Source organism: Pangasianodon hypophthalmus, chromosome 2, assembly GCF_027358585.1.
Source record: "Pangasianodon hypophthalmus isolate fPanHyp1 chromosome 2, fPanHyp1.pri, whole genome shotgun sequence".
Lineage (NCBI taxonomy): Eukaryota > Metazoa > Chordata > Actinopteri > Siluriformes > Pangasiidae > Pangasianodon > Pangasianodon hypophthalmus.
Window position 1 is genome coordinate 21,666,004 of NC_069711.1, and position 20,162 is coordinate 21,686,165.

General features: G+C 38.2%; 1 protein-coding gene across 1 annotated transcript in view; it reads right to left on the reverse strand.

Annotated features, from left to right (window-relative positions):
• Positions 1–12,725, reverse strand: part of ror1 (receptor tyrosine kinase-like orphan receptor 1) — a 122,557-nt gene extending 109,832 nt beyond the window's left edge. The window contains exon 1 of the mRNA XM_026922851.3: positions 12,226–12,725. Coding sequence (XP_026778652.3) covers positions 12,226–12,391 — 166 coding nt within the window. The 5' untranslated portion in view covers positions 12,392–12,725. The remainder of the gene's footprint in view (positions 1–12,225) is intronic.
• Between the last annotated feature and the right edge of the window lie 7,437 nt (positions 12,726–20,162).

Genomic DNA, 20,162 nt, shown 5'->3' on the forward strand with positions numbered 1-20,162 from the left:
CAGTACTTAGGGTTGGTTCCCTGTGTTTGGTCCTCTGCGGCCTGCTTGGCTTCCAATTACAAAGCATTAGGGCATATTAAGCCTTTTATTTCAGAATTCCACAGTAAGAGTGGTTTGGTTAAAGCAGTTCTGCCTTGCTACAGGGCGAAAGGAACAGAATTGAACGAGAGCTGGAATGAGGAAGGAGGAATAAAGAGGAAAAAATATCTGAAATGCACAAGCTGGAGAAATTAATGTAATAAAAAGCAATCCGGAAAAGAGCAGAGAATAAAAAGCAGGCATGTTCTGAACAGACCCAGGCGGAGCCCCTCCTCCCTCACCCACTGCCACACATCCAGGGTCAAGCTGCCAGACAGAGCAACAACATGAGCCTCTTTCTTTGCCTTTTCTTTTCTCCTCCAGTGAAGTGGCAGAACAAACAGTGGCTTGTGCCTAATTGTAAGCCTGGCAGTGACAACTGCACAAAGGCCAGTCCTAAACAAACAGCAGTTTGAGGTCACAGGACTCGTCTGAAGTGTGTGTTGAAGTGCCAGTGGCCTCACACAGAGGATTAATCACTCACTGCAGAAATACTTTCTCATATATAGCCCCTTCACAACACCCCAGACGAGTGCAAAATGAGTTCCTCTATTACACTCTAACACTATAGTTCCCAAATTATTCAAGCTACAGTCTTGTTTTGCGTTAAAACATGAACAGATTTGATGCGGTTGGAAAGCACCGATTCCAAAACAACCATATTCAAACTTTTTCCTGTTAGTGATCGTATATGTGGGGTGGCCTGGGAAAAACTCTCCAAATACTGACCATTTTTTATAGTTCTATAGCTCTTTCTGTGGTTTTATAGTTCTGAAAACTGAAATGTGTTTCTCATAACGTACGTCAAGTTCTTGCATTTTAATATCTGGTTACCCTTAAAAGTGAAAAAGGAGAAATTCACATTTAAAGATTTTATTCTGACTGTGGCGCAGGAGCATAACGGCCAATTTGACAGCCGGGATGTGATTACAAAACCAATTGATTGAGTTTATATCCATTTTGCTACGGCACATAACTATCCAATAACTTGATCAGAGTGTGAGGAAAGCACACTTACAGTAGCTAACAAGGTTTAAACAGAATGGTTGTTTTTACCACCATGCTTGTTAAAGTGTCTCATCATCCAACATGATGTTTGCAAGAAGAGCCAAGGCAAGACAAAATGTAAATTAAAAACAGTTCCATGTTGTTTTGGTGAAATATATTATACTATGCAAACAATTTTGGCCAAAATCATATTTTTTTTGGCTGAATCATGATTCAGATGGGGAATTTAGACGGAGGCATATCCAACAGGATTTCCCCAGCTGCCCCAAATAATTAACAACGTGTCTTTGGGCATTTTATGTTTGTTTTGGTAAAAGACAGTGTAATGTTTCACACCAAGAAACTTTATACACATTGAACGTCACTACCATATAATTGGCTTAAAACACAGCACATGACAGTGTGAAAATCTCTCTAATCGATTACTCCATGCACTCATTTGTACTCGCAACGAATCACCAAACAATGGCTTGGAACATGGTTTACCAAAAATCAGAACCGATGTCCTTGTGCAGTCGAGTCAGGCAGTGTATCATATTTTAATTAGTATATGACAGAACAGTAATGCCATGGAGAGTCTTTGCAAAGGTTTTAGAAACAAATATTCACTACAGTACAAAAGTGTACTCCCCCTTTTAAAATGAATTTACTAACTTATTTTAGATATTTATTTCCGAGCTTGTACATTTCCGTACATAATCGTGCAATAAAGTACATCATGGGGCAGAAAGCATAGCAGATAAAACACAAAACAAAGGGATGGAGGGTTTTTTTTCCACAATCCCATTAAGCTGCACATGGATCTTAACATCCCAGTGGCTCAAGTTGGTTTGTTAAACCAATGGCTTTGTCCTAAACGGCTTTAACAGGGCTAATCATCAAAGTAAGCTTTCCTTCAATCCACATCCGAATTGAGGTTTCTCTAGCTACTGATACTAATTACCTGACAATAAATCAAAGTCAAACCTGCACATGCAACTAGATTTCTGAGGTACATCTGTGGTATATCTATGTGAAGAAACAGACACACTTTATTTTGCATTTTAAACAAAGAAATATAAAAAAAAAGAAAAAAAATCCTGCACAGTGTAATCAATTACTGTAAAATGTGGTTTAGCATCCATAACAAACAGAGCTGTAATTCAATCCATTTCCATAATTGTATTGTTTCTTAACCCCTTAATCTCTCACGATATGTTATCAGGTCCAGACGCGCATTCCTGACTCTCACAGTAATTACGGAATAATATGCTTAAAATGAATAAGAAACTGATAAAAATAAGCTGGGAGTTTGATGGAATAAATCAGTGTGTTCTCAACCCACATGCCAGTGTTTTCTGGGTTTCTTGCTGCGTTCACTTTGGTGCAGAAGAAACATTAAACTGCACTGCTGTGTCTCTGAAATTAGAAGACTTGGACCTGTTGTCTGTTACGTAATCATGTAATGGCAAGCATTTTAGCCGATCATCATTATTTCAGCTAATCATGACTAACTGTTATATAAATATGTATAAATAAAAAAAAGAGTTGGTCATGCAGAACACATCAGCAAATGAGACTCATCGATTTAATCAAATTTGCTTGCATGACAATTAATCATCAGCTAAAATAGTATAACTGTGACTGCTAACATAAAATATTCAGCTAAATAATCAGCTAAAATATTATAAAATGGCCAATTTGGAAGGAAAAAAAACACTTTACAGAACAATACTGTAATAAGGAAATCTAATGCTACCACTTGGCTCAAAGGTGAATCATTAGATGCTCATAAAGTTTAATTTTCCTGTGTGTGTATGTTCCTGTTTCTTAATGGCTCAGTTGTAACATCTCCATACAGGAATAGATGAATGTGTGCTCACTCACTCTCACACACACACACACACACACACACAGAGGGTGTTTGGTCAGCCAAGCACTTTTGCCGGTTTGGGCCATTTACAGAATCAGACACAGCTGAGAATCTGATGGCAGTGATTCAGCGAATGACACAGCTATGATATGGAGAACACCCAAATAATAAAACCAACAGTCCAGTACAAAAAAGGATTTCGAATAAAACCTATTTGTATAGTACGAAAGTCCCCATAGATACAGTGAAACTTTCATCTGAAAAAACAAATGACTTCAGAAATTTGCAAGGAAAAATTCACAACAAATCATCAACTCTGCAATCATTTTATGTGACTCAGATTATTGATTATTAACTTAGATAAACTGGCGTTACCATTCCTGATTAAACGGAATAAAAGCAAAGGGTGGGACAAGCTGGAAAGCTCCAGCTGTTGAAATACTAATTCTTTAGTGGCTTTGTACTGTCATTCAGCAGAATGTGAGTAAACAGTGAAAGCCATGCCAGCTCTAAACCATCCAGCATACCGTGTGAAAGTGGCCAATGTGGGAATGCAAGCCAAAAAGACGATGAGCATGCTAACAGGGTGGAACACACACCCAAATGGAGAAGGAGGAAACGTCAGCCAAAGCAATGTCGTCTGATCATTTATCATCATCCATATACGATGTGTTTCCTTAGAAAAAAAATCGTACTAAAATCTCAATCTCGATTCATTTTCACTGCAGTTCTTTTCAAGAACAGTGTCAATTCTGCAGCATTTGTACTTGGGCAGATGTCCAATTTTCCCTATTATTCATTGAAACCAATGACCACAGACGCTGTGCCACGTAACCACGCGCACGCTCCGAGCGTACAGCGGGAAAAGTCAAGCAACATCTGTGAGTGAATTTGAAAATGAACCAAACACCCACTTGCTGTGAATAAACAAACAAATTTGTTCAATCTGGCCAAACAAATAATGCTGACACTAAAAAGGGTCCTCTTCTGCGGTATGGGATGTTTATCAGATTTAAAGAGGATGACGATAGTCAACAGTGCACACTGTGTGCATTCGAAGTAAAATATTTATATAAAGCTCTCCAGTTCATTTGTAAGTCAGAGCTCATGTCAAGCTGTTTGTTTCAAGGTTGTCTTTTACAAACAGGATTTCTACAATATTTTTTTAGATTACATTTCAGAAACGTAATTTTAATTGCAATTTATTCATAAAAAAATCTGTACAATTGTTAAAGTTTATAATAGTTTTATAAAATACAGAGTGTCCCAAACGTCTCCATACACAGGGGACTATGTACGCCAGCACCTCGTCTGTTGTGCCTGCATCAGTGGATGTTCGTGGACGTCCACTTCTCGGTTGGTCTGCAACACTTCCAGACTTTTTGAATTTGTTAATAAGTCTGGCAACAGTGTTGTGTGTGATGTGCTTGCCATGTTTCCTGTTAAAGTTCCATCGCGACCTTGCAACAGCTTCCCGATCCAGCCACGAAAATGATTTCAATATGTCCTTCTTTTGTCAAAGGCATTCTTAAAGGCTATCTGAAACAAAATATATAATATAAACTAAGTATGAAACAATTTGGAAGACATTTTGCTAAAAAGTGTAAATTTCCCCTATGTATGGAGACTTTTGGGACACCGTGTAACTTTGTCTCTGAGCTGCTCATGTGCACACTGCAGGATCTGCAATGGAATAATTTAATAAATATACACTGCTAGTAAAACGTTTTTGAACATCCTAACATACTAGCATTTTTGGTTAAAGAAATATGTTCCAGTTAAATAGTCAAGAAATCAAAGTAAGAAACAAGTACATGTAAACTGTGAAATGTTTATGACTTCTTATTTTATTGGGAAAAATAGCTCTAACTGGAAAAGGCTGATCTAGATCACTCTAATTAGACACGTGCAGCACACAACATATATCTGTCTTACAGTTGATGCGAACACTGTCTAATTCCATCCATAAGACAAATCTAGGCTTAGAGTAAATTACAGTCTTACAGTAACAGCTTCACCAAACATTTGCACTTCCCTTTAATAAATAACTCATTTAGAGTTCTGCTGGAATCTGAGAGTGGATGATGAAGTCCTTAAACACACAGATTTTGCTATTCCATGGAACATTTGTTTAATTTTTTCCTTATTTAAATGTCTATGTAAACTGTATAAAAAAAACAAAACAAACAAAAAAAAGTTAAAAACAACAACTTTTCCCTGGCAGTGCAGGCCTTCATATTATTCCCAACAAAGCTGGTGTGTCAAAGAATCTTAAAAAAAGAACCATAATCTCAAAAAAATTGTGATTTCGCATTTAATCCAGAAATGTGCACCCCTGGAACATCCTGTATCTTTTTTTTTCTTTTTTTCAACTAATGTATGATTTTCAGTGACCTCACTTAGATACAAAAGAGGTATAAAGAGGTGAAATGTGGAGTATAATTGCTTTTTTTTTATTTGTGGAAATAACTTGTGCTTTCCTCAGAATTAAGCTTGGTTAATATTTTACACAGGCTGTTGTATTAAACAGATTTTGAAGAGCTATGTGTCTCTATACTGCAGTGTATATGTTTATGTTGGGTGTGTTAGAGATAAAATCATCACTTGCTAAAAGTATTCGTCAGACGAGACAAGCCTTGGGCAGGACCCACTTAGATCACTTATTATACTACTACAGTTTCTAGGTCAGATTTCCTCTCGTGGGGGCCATTTATTAGGCAAAAATATTCCTGGCCCAACATGAGGCTAAATTATGAATGTACAAAGCCCTCTTCAGTGACAGAAGCCTAAGACCATCAAGACCTGCAGTGTTTGATTGAAAAAAAGAGAACTCCCAGATGACTGATACTTCGCACATATATTTTCATATTTTGATTTTTTAAACACATGAGCAGGCTGTAAAAGGTAAGGTATTTATGTGCTCGGGGAACGTGGCACACACAAAGACGTGACTGTGTGGGCGAGAGATTTGCCAATATCCATGTATCGAGGGACTAACCCCTTAAAACCTCAGGGGACGAGTTCCATTCCTCACTCTTATCACTACAAAACTTTCCTATTAGTTTCAATGTACTTAATGAATAATTTATCATAGTTACATAATAATATGCTTCAAAAATGAATCACTGAATAATAAACATGAGTTAATAAACTGTAACACAATTAGGCTATATTGTGCCTAAGACGAAGAAAAACAGGCCTCCAATATAAACAGATGATTTGACTGATGAGTAAGGAGTAAAACATGACAGGGCATGCTGTTATAGGAAAATAATCAAAGACGGAGTGATGTGATGTGATGTAGGCCGACGCAAAGTGGAGTTACTGTTACAACCCTGAAGTTGATTGTTTTCCAATAACAGCACATCCCAAAGGGTTTTACTCCTTTAATACCACAGTAACATTTTTTTTTAATTTATTAAAAGAATGATATCATACTTTTATATGTTTATAGTTACGTTTAACACTGTGGAACAACTGCAGAACAAGTCAAAATAGTTTAAACAGTTTAAACACTCAATCCTCCACCAGCCTCTCTTTCTTCCTTTCTTTCTAAGATAATAAAACAAAAAAAAAGTCAGGTTACAGAGAAACCACAAAGCTCATCATTCCAAAGACTGTCCTGTGACACTGAAGACTCCTTCCAAAAAGCCTAAATAAACATCTCCTCACATATCAACAATTCCACAAATTTTTAAGTCCACTTACATGGATCGTCTGCCATACTGTCAGATTTGCTGTTATAAAAAACTTAACAGCTTCTGACCAATCAGATTTGAGAATTCATCAGGATTGTGGTATACTTTGAGTTTCTAGCATTTGAATGTGAAATTATTATTATATAAATACAAAACAAACACCTTAGGAGAATGTGGTGTGGTCTGCTAAATGCTGTCATACAGTATGTCTGGTGATGTGTTTTTATCGCAGATTTTTCTTTACATTTTTCACGGAGAACAAATTAACTCCATCTCCAGCTGGAACCAAGATGCTCAGCTCCCTTTTTCTCTCCCACTGCACACACACATGGGGCAGGGTGGAGTGCAGGTAGGAAAAGGATTATCAGTGTTTTCTTTGAGATTGCAATTCACAGGTATCAGAGTGCTCTAAAACAACAACCTGCTGCTTTAACTCCAACAATCAAAAAAAGAGCTTTTAATCCTAAATCCTCACATATAAGCACCATGTTTTGCAGCACTGAGGAAGCCATCAGGCAAAAAGAGATTCACCACTAAGTACGCAGTAATGCTCTGCTACGGCGTCACGCTTTTGAATAAAGACAATCATCATCTCCAAACTCTGCCAGTTGCTACATCACAAATCCAAACACACTGACTCTAGGAAACAATTTGTACCAAACCATCTCTCAAGACAAGTTACACAAAGCAGACCACAAGCTGCAAGCCGAGTTCCAGCGAGTCTATAATCTACGAATAGGACACCCAGCTTTCTCTGGAGAAACATTTCCTCATAGGGAGAGGTTACAGAGCGTAATTATTCAAATGATTAAATGCTGTTGATGGAAACTATAGCTGTCCTCTCATTATATGCGTCGTCGACGTCAAGCTAAATTTCAGTCTGGCTGGTCTTCAAGTTGGGTAATAAATGGGGGATGCGGGTAATTCTTTATGCCTGACACCACTAATACACAGATTTAAACTAGGGATAAAGAGTGTGTTCTGAAAATGATTTTTAACTCGGTGATTAATAAATCATACGGCAATATTGTGTTAATCTGAGCCAAGAACGCGATAAAGACAGAACATGATAAAGAGAGGAGAGAGAGATTATAAGGAGTACACGGGTTTGTTATACTTGGTCGAGGCAGCATTCCTTCTATATCTATAAAGACTTTTTAAGGCAGAAGCATGGACGCTGGAGTGGCTGTACCAAGCATTTGGAGACCAGATTAAACCATGGAGTGTGAGCGGAGTTCAGAGCAGAATCCTCCCTCACAGTGCTTTTTCTGAGGTAAAGTGCCTTTAGTGTCAACATTCTGTACTGCTGAACGCTGCAACAAAACGGTTCCACCCTCATGATTTATAGTCTCTCAACTGTTATTAGACCCAAAGTCTGAATTACTGAAGAGCTCTCTCTTTCCACCTCGCAGGCTGTTCTCGGGTTGGCTGCACGAATTCAGGATGAACTTTCCGTCACCATAAAAGTCCACATGAAAAGTTTAGCGTTTGAGGAACATGTTGTGCGATATCATCCATGAGCGGCAGGGAAGAAATTCCATTTATGTTAACGCAATGCTGTAACCTGCCTACCAATGACAAGATCCATCCATCAACCAACAGGTCTTAATTTAGATCCCAGCATGCATTGGAGCCTATACCTGCAGTGAAACGGACATCTGCTACAGGGCATGTGATGAAAAGGCAGACATAAAGATTGATGTATAACCCTGGGAGCAACCGGTCAAAAACTAGACCTATGTGCAGACATATCAGGATAATTGCCTAATTTTTTACCTCTATGATATTGTCTGTGATATTGTCATACATGAAATATACTGCACAACTTTTTTTTTAACTTTCATGGAACATAATTATTTGACTGCCTTTTCCAAGAAGCACACATGATGCTGCTTTTAAATTTGGATAAAATAAGAAACCTCGGAAAACAGCTTTAGGACTTCTTCTTTGATGCTTTGTACATTGGGATGCTGGGACAGTAATGATATATTTAACACTTTGATTGGTAAATATCATGATTTAAACCAGAGCGCTGCTAAATTCTCATTTCTGATTGGTCACAAGATTTTGATTCATCTCCTATAAAAGTAGCTCTGACTGTAGTACTAATATGTATGCATGCGCCCCTGTATATGTCGTTATTATACCTGTCTATGGCGGACATTACACAAACAACTTTTAAAAATGTGTGAAAGTGAAGTTTGCTCTGAGATGATGTTTTATTTAGCATTGATGTAAAGAGTCTCCAGTGTCAGTCAGTAAGTTTCATGCCACAGGAAAGTCTTCAGGACAGAGGACTTTGTGCTTTCTGGTTTCTCAGTAACATGACAAGCTGCATTTTTTTTGTCTTATTAACTTCAGAAGAGAGAACAAAAGAGATGCTGGTGAAATAATGACTGTTTCATAGCTGCTACAGCCTAAATAATAACAGGAACTTGTTTCTGTGATGTTTCCCAACATTAAATGTATAAACAGTGTCATTTGTTATTCTTTAATAAATGAAAATTGTTGATTGTTGGCAAATTGATGCAATATAAGAGAGATAAACTACTTTGGGACATGCTGTTAGAGGAAAATAACTTCAGGGTGATAGTGCCAAATGAAAATCTCACCATCCCACTGTTGATTATTTTCCTAGCATGCCCCACACGCCCTGTAGTGTTTTATTCCTTACATATAGCACACCCCTGGTCTAGACAAAAAGAGGTCCTTTAGTAGTGTTTTCTATCATTTATATCAGACATGTGAACACTGAGTATTATACGTAGCAGTCTAGGATGTCATATGTACCAAACAGTCTTATAAACTCTAAGTAATATATAAATATCTATAAATTCAAGACAACAAAAACTGTAAAGTTGATGTACAAGTGATCTTTTTTCCAGACCAGATTACTGAACCCTCCCTGCACTCCATATTTTTTAAACTATTTATCTCTTCATGAGCTCAGTCAACTGTTACAGCAGGGAAAACTCAAAATTCCTTGATGCTTGGGGTCTCCAGGATGAGGAACGAGAAACAGTAATTTTGGTTATATTAACATATTCCAGTTCCAATAAATCTGTACTTATAGAGTGAGCATGACAGTTTAGGGATTTGGCTTGTACTTCATTCAGGTACTCCCTCAATGCACTTGTTGGTTAAAATGAACACTTTATCAAATCTAAATAATGTATACTGCTTTTTCGGGACATAATTCACTGTGCTCAACCTGTATAAAATGAACAATGACTCTACACACAAGTGCTACACAAATTAATCTGGCTAATGCTAATCTCCTGGCTAATTTTTATCATCCTGAACTTTCGCTGTATGCTGAAGGAGGTGGTTGTGGGCAATATGCCCTGAAATACACTTAAAGCACTAAATACATGAGCAAACACCCCATTTAAGCTCTAAATGGTTTGGTTTAAAGTTTGAGGATTTGTAAACAGTGAAACCAACGTTTCGAGTAGAGAGTAGAATATTTGCCTTTGGTTTAATCTAATGTCTAAAACGTGACATCACTGTTCCATGAACACACTGTTAAAAATATATTTAACACATACTTCTGTTCTTTGCACCCCTACATAGTAGTAGTAGTAGTAGTAGTAGAAGACCTAAATGAACACCACAGACTTCATTCAACACTTGAGATTTCACTGATAGCACTTTAGCTAATGTACTTTGCTCAATGGGGGATTCCGCTCTGCATAATTAGGCGTTATCTTATTCCCACTTCCCTTTCTGAGGCAAATGAAGCAATCCTACCTCACAAAGGCCCTCCAACTGAGAGGCTTAAGACGGTGACACACACACACTCATTGCACTTTAAGAGTTCCATTGTCATTCTATATGTTGAGGCAAAACCAACACGGGCTCCAATTTGATTTAAGGATCAACACTCTGTCAATATAAAAAAGTGGCTATAGCGCAAGGGTAGGGTCAGTAAGGTAAGAATTTAAGGCACAATGACGCACTGAAATTCAAAATTTTGAAGAAATTTTGAAGATTGAAGGTTTTAAAAAGCGTGTACACCTCAACAGACACACACCTGCATCAATATATCCATATATTCACACATACACACAGTTTACTATCTGTATTTCCTGAGTCATTAATGCACGTACACACATCAGTCAGTAGCCTACACGCTGATTTATTTCACTATTATTGCTTTCAGAAGTTACAAGTACTACTCTTATTGTTACGTTTAAGCAAAAGTCCATCCTGAAACACATGAAATATATTTACATTGAACTATTTGTGATGTGCTTAGTGATTTTGCTTCCAGATTGTTGGTTGGTGGTATGTTTTTGTTATTCCGGCGAGAAATCAGCAGTCGTCTGCTGCTCTGATGTCACAGGGACACGTGGCAACCGCAGCTACAGTAACGTTTAATAAGAGAAATACTTCCAATAATCTCAAACATGAGAGTAATGGTCAGGTTTTGCTGTTAGCTCCTAAAAACAAAAGAACGACAGCTTCTTTTTTCACCATTTTCAACAAAGTTCAATCACACTCCATGACACACTAGTGAGAACTCCAATGTAGGACTCAAAGTCCCAGAAAACAGCCCAGCTCTATGAAACGGTTGTGGTGAGGTTCAGCAGAGACCTGGCTCAGCTAGTTAGATGTATGAGATGACAAGCCAGTGACGGTGGTATTAGCATGAAAGATGGACAGATTAAAGGATTAAAGCACTGCTGCATCGCTTTCGTTAGGTAGAGATGATTTCATGCTGATTCCACCATCAGCAAGTTATGGCATTGTGGGTAACCAAAGTTCAAATAAACCAATTTGTCGATGAAAGAAGTTTAAACCAACTCAGAATATAGTCATAAAATAAATCCTTTGCACAACTAAAGATCACTTACTGATTATAAGCTAAAAATTGACATAGAAGTCATTCAAGGTGGTTTTTAAATCAGGTTTTTTAAGGTTCATTAAGGTTTTTAAATCAATTTAATTCAAGGCGTGTTGGGTGAAATAGTTTTAGTCCCTCTGCGGACACCGTAGTCGCATGTAGCTGATTAGATTAGCGCACGCGATATTTTAATCTGTCTGACGCCAAGGCGCGAGCGCTTAAAGCCAAGCGTCTATAGACGAGAGATTTGTGATATAAAATAGTATTTTAAAGCATTATTGTTGTGTAGAAATGATAGAAAATTGAACACAACCACAGAACTCACTTTCCAGCAGTGGAAACCGTAAATATGGTCAATTCTACTGCTAATAAATGATTTAGTTAAGGGTTATTAAGAGTCGACGGGATGAGTGTCACCTGCTGTGAACCCTTTCAGGACAGTCACAGACACAGTCCTCTGATCTAAATGGACAGTTTACATATATAAAATGATCTTTATATACATTTAAAATAAATAAACAGGTTTGTAATCTTGCCCCTTTTTGGTTCTTTATGATAAACCTGTCTGTTCTTTTGCATACACAGTGGAACAGTCTGGAAGCTCTTTCCATTCAGAGTTAGAAAGAAAAGCAGTAAACATGATTGGAGACAACTCATGTAGGAATTAACTTCAGCATGGACACTGCATCTCATCCTAAAGTTTTCCCAGTGAAGGAAAAGTGAAGGAAAAGGAAGGCTCTTACCGGCAGCAGTGCGCATCATGCAGCTGCTCAGCACAATCATGATGAAGTGCAGAAAGCAGCGGTGTTGTTGTTGTTGTTGTTGTTGTTGTTGGCATCCTCGCGGTGCCAGTGTCTGTGCTGTCCGCCTCGGCCACCTCCTTCCTCCACTCTCGCGCTCCGGCGACATGCCTGTACATCCACTGCAAAAACACTCAGGATTCAAACACTGGACTGGAAAGTGCACCAAGTCTTTGGAGCTCTTTACGCGCGCGTGTTTGCTGCCCTGCGCTCGCTCTCTCTCTCTCTCTCTCTCTCTCTCTCTCTCTCTCTCCTCTTCTTCCTCTTGTGTTTAGGAGCTGGACTTTACTTTCACCCCCCTCTCTGACTCCTGCACTCTTCCACATGCAAGCTAAAACACCGCACACACACTTCTCATATGATGGTGGCCCCCTGAGCTGAGGCCACGCGCTCCCGACATGAGTGTGTGTGTCGCCACCTGCTGGTGGAAATCAGACACGACCTGCACAACCTCCAGTTTTTGTGAGAGAGGTGAGGTCCTCAGACTACACTTTATCGTTAGTGTTAAAGGTGCAACAATCGATTTTTTTTTTATTCAATACTTGTACAAAGAACCTGGGAGATATGTAGATCATGATAAAAAAAAAAAAAATGAAAAGAAAACATTGCATAAAGCCGTGCTCTTAGCAAAATTATATTACGTCACTGAGAAAACCCTTTTGGAAAACTGACTTCCGGTCCGGAACGCTTGTTTATATTTGGATGCGCCTCCTGTCAATCATTTTAAATACGGGCCATTGCAGCCTGGGGGCGGAGCTTTATGAACCTGGGTGGGAATTATTCAAATCTCGACCCCATCTTACCATTAGACACCTAATCCTGGGGGAAAAACTAATCTTACCTAATGCACCTTTAAGTCATACTCAGTGTTTAGAAAAAAAAAAAAAAAAAAAAAAACTTTTTATGGTTTAGGAGAAGATCTGAATCTGAATGCTAATAAACACTGTGGGGGAATAGTGGAACTGATTATCCAGAGTCTCCAGGTCCTCAAGTGGCCTGGACTAAAAGTTACTTTTGAAATCCTATTTAAAAAATGTAAAAAATAAATAAATAAAGAAAGAAAGAAGTAATGCCAAAACTATAATAATAGGAACAACAGCAGCGGCAACAACAACAATAGCAACAGTAATAATAATAATAATAATAATAATAATATTCCCACCTGACATTACAAAAATTTGAATTTAAAAAGGAAGTACTCCAGTACTGTCTTGACATTGTACCTGATCTACAGTGCTTTAAGATGCATGCACTGAGGCTGTACAACATGAATATTTTAAGCACTTTCTATTCAAAGCTATTATACACTCACCGTCCACTTTATTAGGAACACCTGTACATCTATACACATTCATGCAGTTATCTAATTAAACAATCATGTGGCAGAAGCACATATAAAATCATTCAGCTACATGGTAAGAGCTTCAGTTAATGTTCACGTCAAACTTCAGAATGGGGAAAAGGTGTGATCTCTGTGACTTTTATGGTTGTTGGTGCCAGATAGGTTGGTTTGAGTATTTCAGAAACTGCAAATCTCCTGGGATTTTCACACACAACAGTCTCAGTTTACACAGAATGGTGTGAAAATTTTTTTTAAAAACATTTGTTGATGAGAGAGATCAGAGGAGAATGACCAGACTGGACTAAGCTAACAGGAAGTCTATAGTAATATAAGCACTCTTTACAACTGTGGTGAGCAGAAAAGCATCTCAGCATGCAAAACACCTCAAACCTTCAGGTGGATGAGCTGCAACAGCAAAAAAAAAAAAAAGATTCCACTCCTGTCAGCCAAGAACAAGAATCTGATGCTATCATGGGCACAAACTCACCCAAACTGGACAGTTGAAGTCTGGAAAAAGAGGAGGTGATTTGTTTTTTCTAATCTTCAGCTGTCCGGTTTGTAAAGGAATAACAATGATATGTAAAGGAATCTTGAGAGGAACCAGACTCAAGAGGGAACCCATTCTCTTCTGGGTGACCCGGATAGTGGGATTATAAGTCATGACAGCATACACTTGTAGGAAAGTAAAGTCAAACAGAACTAAGTGTGTTGAAAGGTCGGTCAGTATGAACATATTCTAAATGAGTGTCCTGGGATGAGTGCAGGACAATCTTTATGATTACAGCAGCAAGGTACAAATCCAGATCATCCAATAGTATAAAACCTATTCCAGGGCAACACATGCTAGCATGTCAGTCACATTGCAGTGCTGAGATGCTCCACCACCCAAATAATATCTGTTTGGTGGCAGTTCTGTTCTGGTCCTTGTCTTTACTGGACATGATAGAGGAGAGCTGAAAAATAATGCATAGCAACAGCTTGTAACTGTACATCTACAAAGTGACCTGTATGGGAGGTGTACCTTATTAAATGACCAATGAGACTAGACACATGATTGATGTGCCTAATAAAGAGGCCCCTGACGGTATGTTTCCGAACTATGTATATTAGAGTTAGAAAGATTTTAACATTTTAAACATTTTAAAATTGAAAGATTAAACTGACTATTAAAGAATTTCAGTCATTTTCTCATTCTTTTTTTTTTCTAGCCGTTAACACTAACATGTGAGAATGTGATCATACGACATGGCAGTTTGTTTCAATTTATACACATGCACGTCTTTAAAATTCCTCCTTACATTTCAACATCTATTATAGCAATGCTCTTTAATCCATCATTGACTAACATCTGGAAACGTCTCTGGAGATGATTTATGTGGATTTAAAACTGAGGTGTCTTCACATTTTATGAAAGTCAGCATACTCCCGTTTCCACTTTAAAGCAGTGCAAGACTGTAGGGACTGTACAGAGAATGGTAGCAATTTACAAGCTCGGGGTCTCCCATCCTGTCCTGTTTCTGTTCATTTGTGTCATGTCGACAGCAGAAAAAAGGGCTCTGAGAGATCACCTTTTGAAGTCATGGTATGAGCTGGTTCTGCAAACCCAAAGTTCATCTCTCATTTCCTCTCTATGCTTCAGCATTTTGACACATGCTAACCTTAGCCTGCAATCAAAGCCAAGCCTTGTGACACTTCTCAGCAGTTTCCATTGAGGACGGAAGGTAGGAAGGGGACAGCGAGGTGTTGTGTAGGGTGAGAGTAACATCCAGTCAAGGAAGTTTGTTTTTGTACATCCTCCACCTGCTATCCTCATTATACTCATTATACTAACAGAACAGCTTATTTCTCTCAGGATATCACTGAGAACGCAGGTTAGTACTGCATGCAAATTATTTAGAAGGGTGTAAATACATTAAATAATGAATCTCCATGTTTCTGCACTCGTTTACAAAAGTACATTTTGCATCTTTTATTCAATGTGAGAATTAATGTGAGTCAAGTAATGACTATACGGAAACAGTGGTGGTCTGCTGGGGTGCATGGTTGCTTGGTTAGCACTTTTGCCTCGCACCTCCAGGGTTAGGGGTTTGATGGAGTTTGCACGTTCTCCCCATGCTCTGGGGGTTTCCTCCGGGTACTCCAGTTTCCTCCCCCAGTCCAAAGACATGTGCTGATGGGTTGGCACCCCGTCCATGGTGTGCCCCGGCTCCAGGCTCCCCTCAATCCTGTATAGGATAAGCGGTACAGAAAATGAATGGATGGTGGTCTGCTTAGGAATAAGTAGTGGGCTGTGATTCAGAGAGGCAAAGATAACACTCTAAATTAATTCATTCATCTTCAGTAAACACTTTATCCTGATCATGGCCGCTGTGGGTTATGGAGCATATCCCAGAAACATTGGGTGTGAAGCAGGAATAAACCCTGGATGGGATGCCTGTCTAGTGCATGGCACCATGCACACACATACTCACACATTCATACACACCAAAGGGCAATGTAGAGTTGCAAATTCACCTACCAGCATGTTTTTTTGGAGGTGGAGGAAACCGGAAAACTAGAAAGAAACCCATGCAGACATAGGGAGAACATGTGAAACTCCACACAGACAGTAACCTGAGCTGAGACAGTAACCTTTATCTCAGGATAAAACTTGGGATCCTGGAGCTCTGAGACCGCAATGCTAGCCACTGCACCACAATGCCACTGCAAAGCAGATTCATTTTAAACTTATATAGGCAAGAATTTCAGATTTAAAAAAAATATTTGAGATATATTTTTAGGCACTTAGAAACAACATATAAATGCCTGAAAATAATATGGAACAGTGATGCATGTAGTATCTGGGTCAGTATTCTTCTAAGAGAGACTGAAATGTTTGAATAAAAGTGGAAACCTTTGCAAACACTTTTGTGATTAGTGGGATATGAAATAGACAGCAGTTACAGCAGTCAATCCTATAACAATTTTAAAAAAAATACTGTTATTTATACAGGGATTCTATGGATATTTCAGTATAGTCTTTCACAATTAATAGTAATTAATAATTTAAAAAACACACAAAAACAATTAATAATAAAAAACTGGATAGGTTAATACATACTTCATATATGATTTCTACTGTTACCTTGGGAGTTAAATATTTCAACCTAGTAAAAAAGAAAGAAAACAAAGAAAACAGCCCATTGCCTTTTCTTCATCCTGATTGCATCTAATATTAAACATTTGGAAGCTATTACGTGCCATGCAGCAAAGAAGGCAAAGTATTTATGACATGCAGCTATTTTCTCTTTATTTTTCTTCTGATGTCTATCTGCTTTATTTTCCAAGAGCAAAATAAGATTGAAATTGCAACCATGCACAGCATTTAATTGTAATGAGCAGGGAGACTGCGGCCCATACAGGCCTACAGGAAGAGCCATCGCTTTGGCTGAACCTCCACCATCAGCCCCAAAACAGCAAAACTTCCTTTCAAGAATAAACCTTCTGTTCTGGACCATTGGTGTGTGTCTCTCAAACTACAGAGGTTATAGGAACAGAGCTTCTGTATGAATTACAAATGAGAAACGGATTGCCAACTTTTGGACCTTCTGAGACTTAATGTACTGTAAAACATTGCAGCAGACTGAACTTTGTGTCTTAACTTCAGTCATTACATTGAATGCACAACAACCACAAGTATTTCATTGCTTTTTCCACTTTTATTTCTCTGTTAAAAACATTACTGGTGAAATAATGTTCTAAAGCGCTAAAATGTATTACAATTATTAATGTTAAATGTAAAAAATTCTGTTGCGTGTAAAAATTATACTTTTATTTATTATTACCATATAACCCTTTAAATCTTTGAACCATGTACAACATAATGGTGTTATTAGATACCACAATCCCTATGATGTTAATAGAGCGACTAAGCAAAGTGAATTGCAGCACAGGTGGTATTCATTGCACATAAATATGAAGAGAACTTCAGTGGGCAGGGTAAGAGGAAATATTTGTGGTCTTGGGTGGTCCTTTTTCAGAGGTTGTCCACTCTGTAAGCCTCTAATAACAACTGGAATTAAAATGGACACTGGAAAATATTTGATCACACGAAGTTTCAAGACAGAATTACCCCATTAGTGAAGCAAATGCCATTAAGAAAATGGGTGCTGTCATGTCTGATAAGTGTGAGCGTATTTGTGTGCAAGATCCTGTCATAGTGAAAACAGGAGAAGGAAAGTGTCGAGAGTCAAGCAGCACTGGGATCATGCTCATGTATTTATTTTGCTTGGTTTAAATTGTCAGATAAATTGCACTTGATCAAAGTGATCTTTATCCATGACACACTGAAGTTCAGTATGTTTATTCTCACACTCTCTCAGGTGTACATAACGCCTGCCAGAAGGGCATAGATTAAATTCAAACTTAAGCACTAATAGCATAGATAAAAAAAAAAAAAAAAAAAAAAACATAATTCTGACCTTTGCAACTTTACATACAAATTGTGTTGTGCAATTTGTTACAAATTTGCAAGTGTCAAACCATATTACAGTAAATTCAAATAAATATTGCTCAGTATGTCAAAGTGCATGTTATTAGGAAAAAGTCTACATTCATTCATTCATTAATCTTCAATAATTGCTTTGTCCTGGTCAGTGTCAAGGTGGATCCAAAGCCTATCCCAGGAACACTGCATACAAAGCAGAAATACGCCCTGGATGCACACATATATTCACACACTCGTTCACATCTAGGGACAATTTTGCATGGTCAATCAACTTACTGGTGTGTTTTTGGGATATGTGAGGAAACTGAGAACACAGAGGAAACATGGACACAGACAGAACACGTACAGAAACGCCACCTGAGCTCTAACCCAATTCAGGATCGAAGCAGCGACCTTGGAGATGTGAGGCGGCAATGCTAACTACTGCTCCACCGTGACACACTATATGTCTACAAGAGAAGAAATGTTCACATAGCGCCATCTTCTTATTTAAAATGGTTTAATTGTTTTTAGGTTACTTCATGTCTATTAGATGTTAATTCAGACTAAAATAGTTAGGTTTATTCATAACAGATTTAGAACAGATGTACAGATGTTCTGCATGATCAGCCGGTACTTTAGTGTAGAAAATATTTCAAATAAATAATAACATAAAGTGTAAATGTGAAAATTAGGAAGCACCCTGGTTTCCATTCACCAATCCAAGCCACCATAAAGTTGCCTACTGTGCAAAGGAAGAGAATTAACTTAGAAGTGTTGGTATTGCCATTACCTAACATAATGGCAACCAATCAAAAAACTATTTCAAAGCCCTGTGAAGAAGAAAATGTCCCACTCTAATTTAGCAACAACACAAGGAGGAATTGGAAAATAATGCCTTTTGATGGTTGTTCCAATAGACAACCATCTACAGACGCAAGGTGGAAGGTATTTAGGAAGATGAGCTCACTGCATGAACAAGAAATAAATAAGTGGTGACATAATTAGAGCAGAGAAGGACATGAACGCTAAAGATAAAAGCTTAAACATCTGTGTTCTATGGTTATAGAGTAAATGCGTGGCAAATATTACATACATTTTCATGGTTCTCAGTAAGATCACAATATTGTGTTTAACAGAGAATAGTGTGTTTACCTGAACTGGTCTTATCAGAGAGAGTTTTAAAATCAACCATGGCATTCCTAGTGCATTATGTATATGAAATGTGTTATTATTGGATAGTCTCTCAACTTAGATGAAAATACAACTGACTAGCATAAAATTAGTTTAGTATGGAACTTAGAATGTAACCCCAGATAACTGGAAGGAATGCCAAATCTCTCTGTCCATTTGGGACAGTGAGAATTACTGGACATTTTGTTGTGCACATGTGCACAAATGCCATGAACTTCACAAAGGAAGGTATTTTTTTAATAAATACCATTGTCATACAGTCATCTTTCCCTGGAGCCTTCTTGCCAAGTTCTCCCCACGCTGGTTGTGAATGACCTGGCCGCATTCATAAATACATATATACAAAAGTAGTGTTCATTAATTAAGGTTCACTCCTATTTCACTTCTACTAAGAATGAGAAGAACCTGGATAATGCATACTACATTGTCATGAGGAACTGATACACCTTCAGAGTTAACGGGTAAGGTCTTTGGACATGAGCAGCAGTACAGACTTCCTGGAGTGGCATCCAGCCATCCCTGGTGTGCGAGCAGGACTCTGAAGTCTAGTTGCTGATTTCTGTGCAAACACTGGAAGTATCAGTGGTAGAGGAAGAAATACTTATAGTAGACGGTAAGGCCATTCATGGGCCAGTGCATCCTGTCCTAGTGGGGTGTCCGGCTCCACTGGAAGAACCACAATTGGGAAAGTGTTGAGTTGGCATTGCTGATGAGGTCCATTTGTGCCTTGTCAAACCTTTCTGGACAGCACATCCATAGCACCATTCTACAGCCCAGGTACATTAGATCAGTGAGGCTAACCATGGATTTGCACATTGTTAAATGTGACAGCTGCTATTGTTATTGCGTAGTTGCACTCAATTTAATACAGGCTACTGT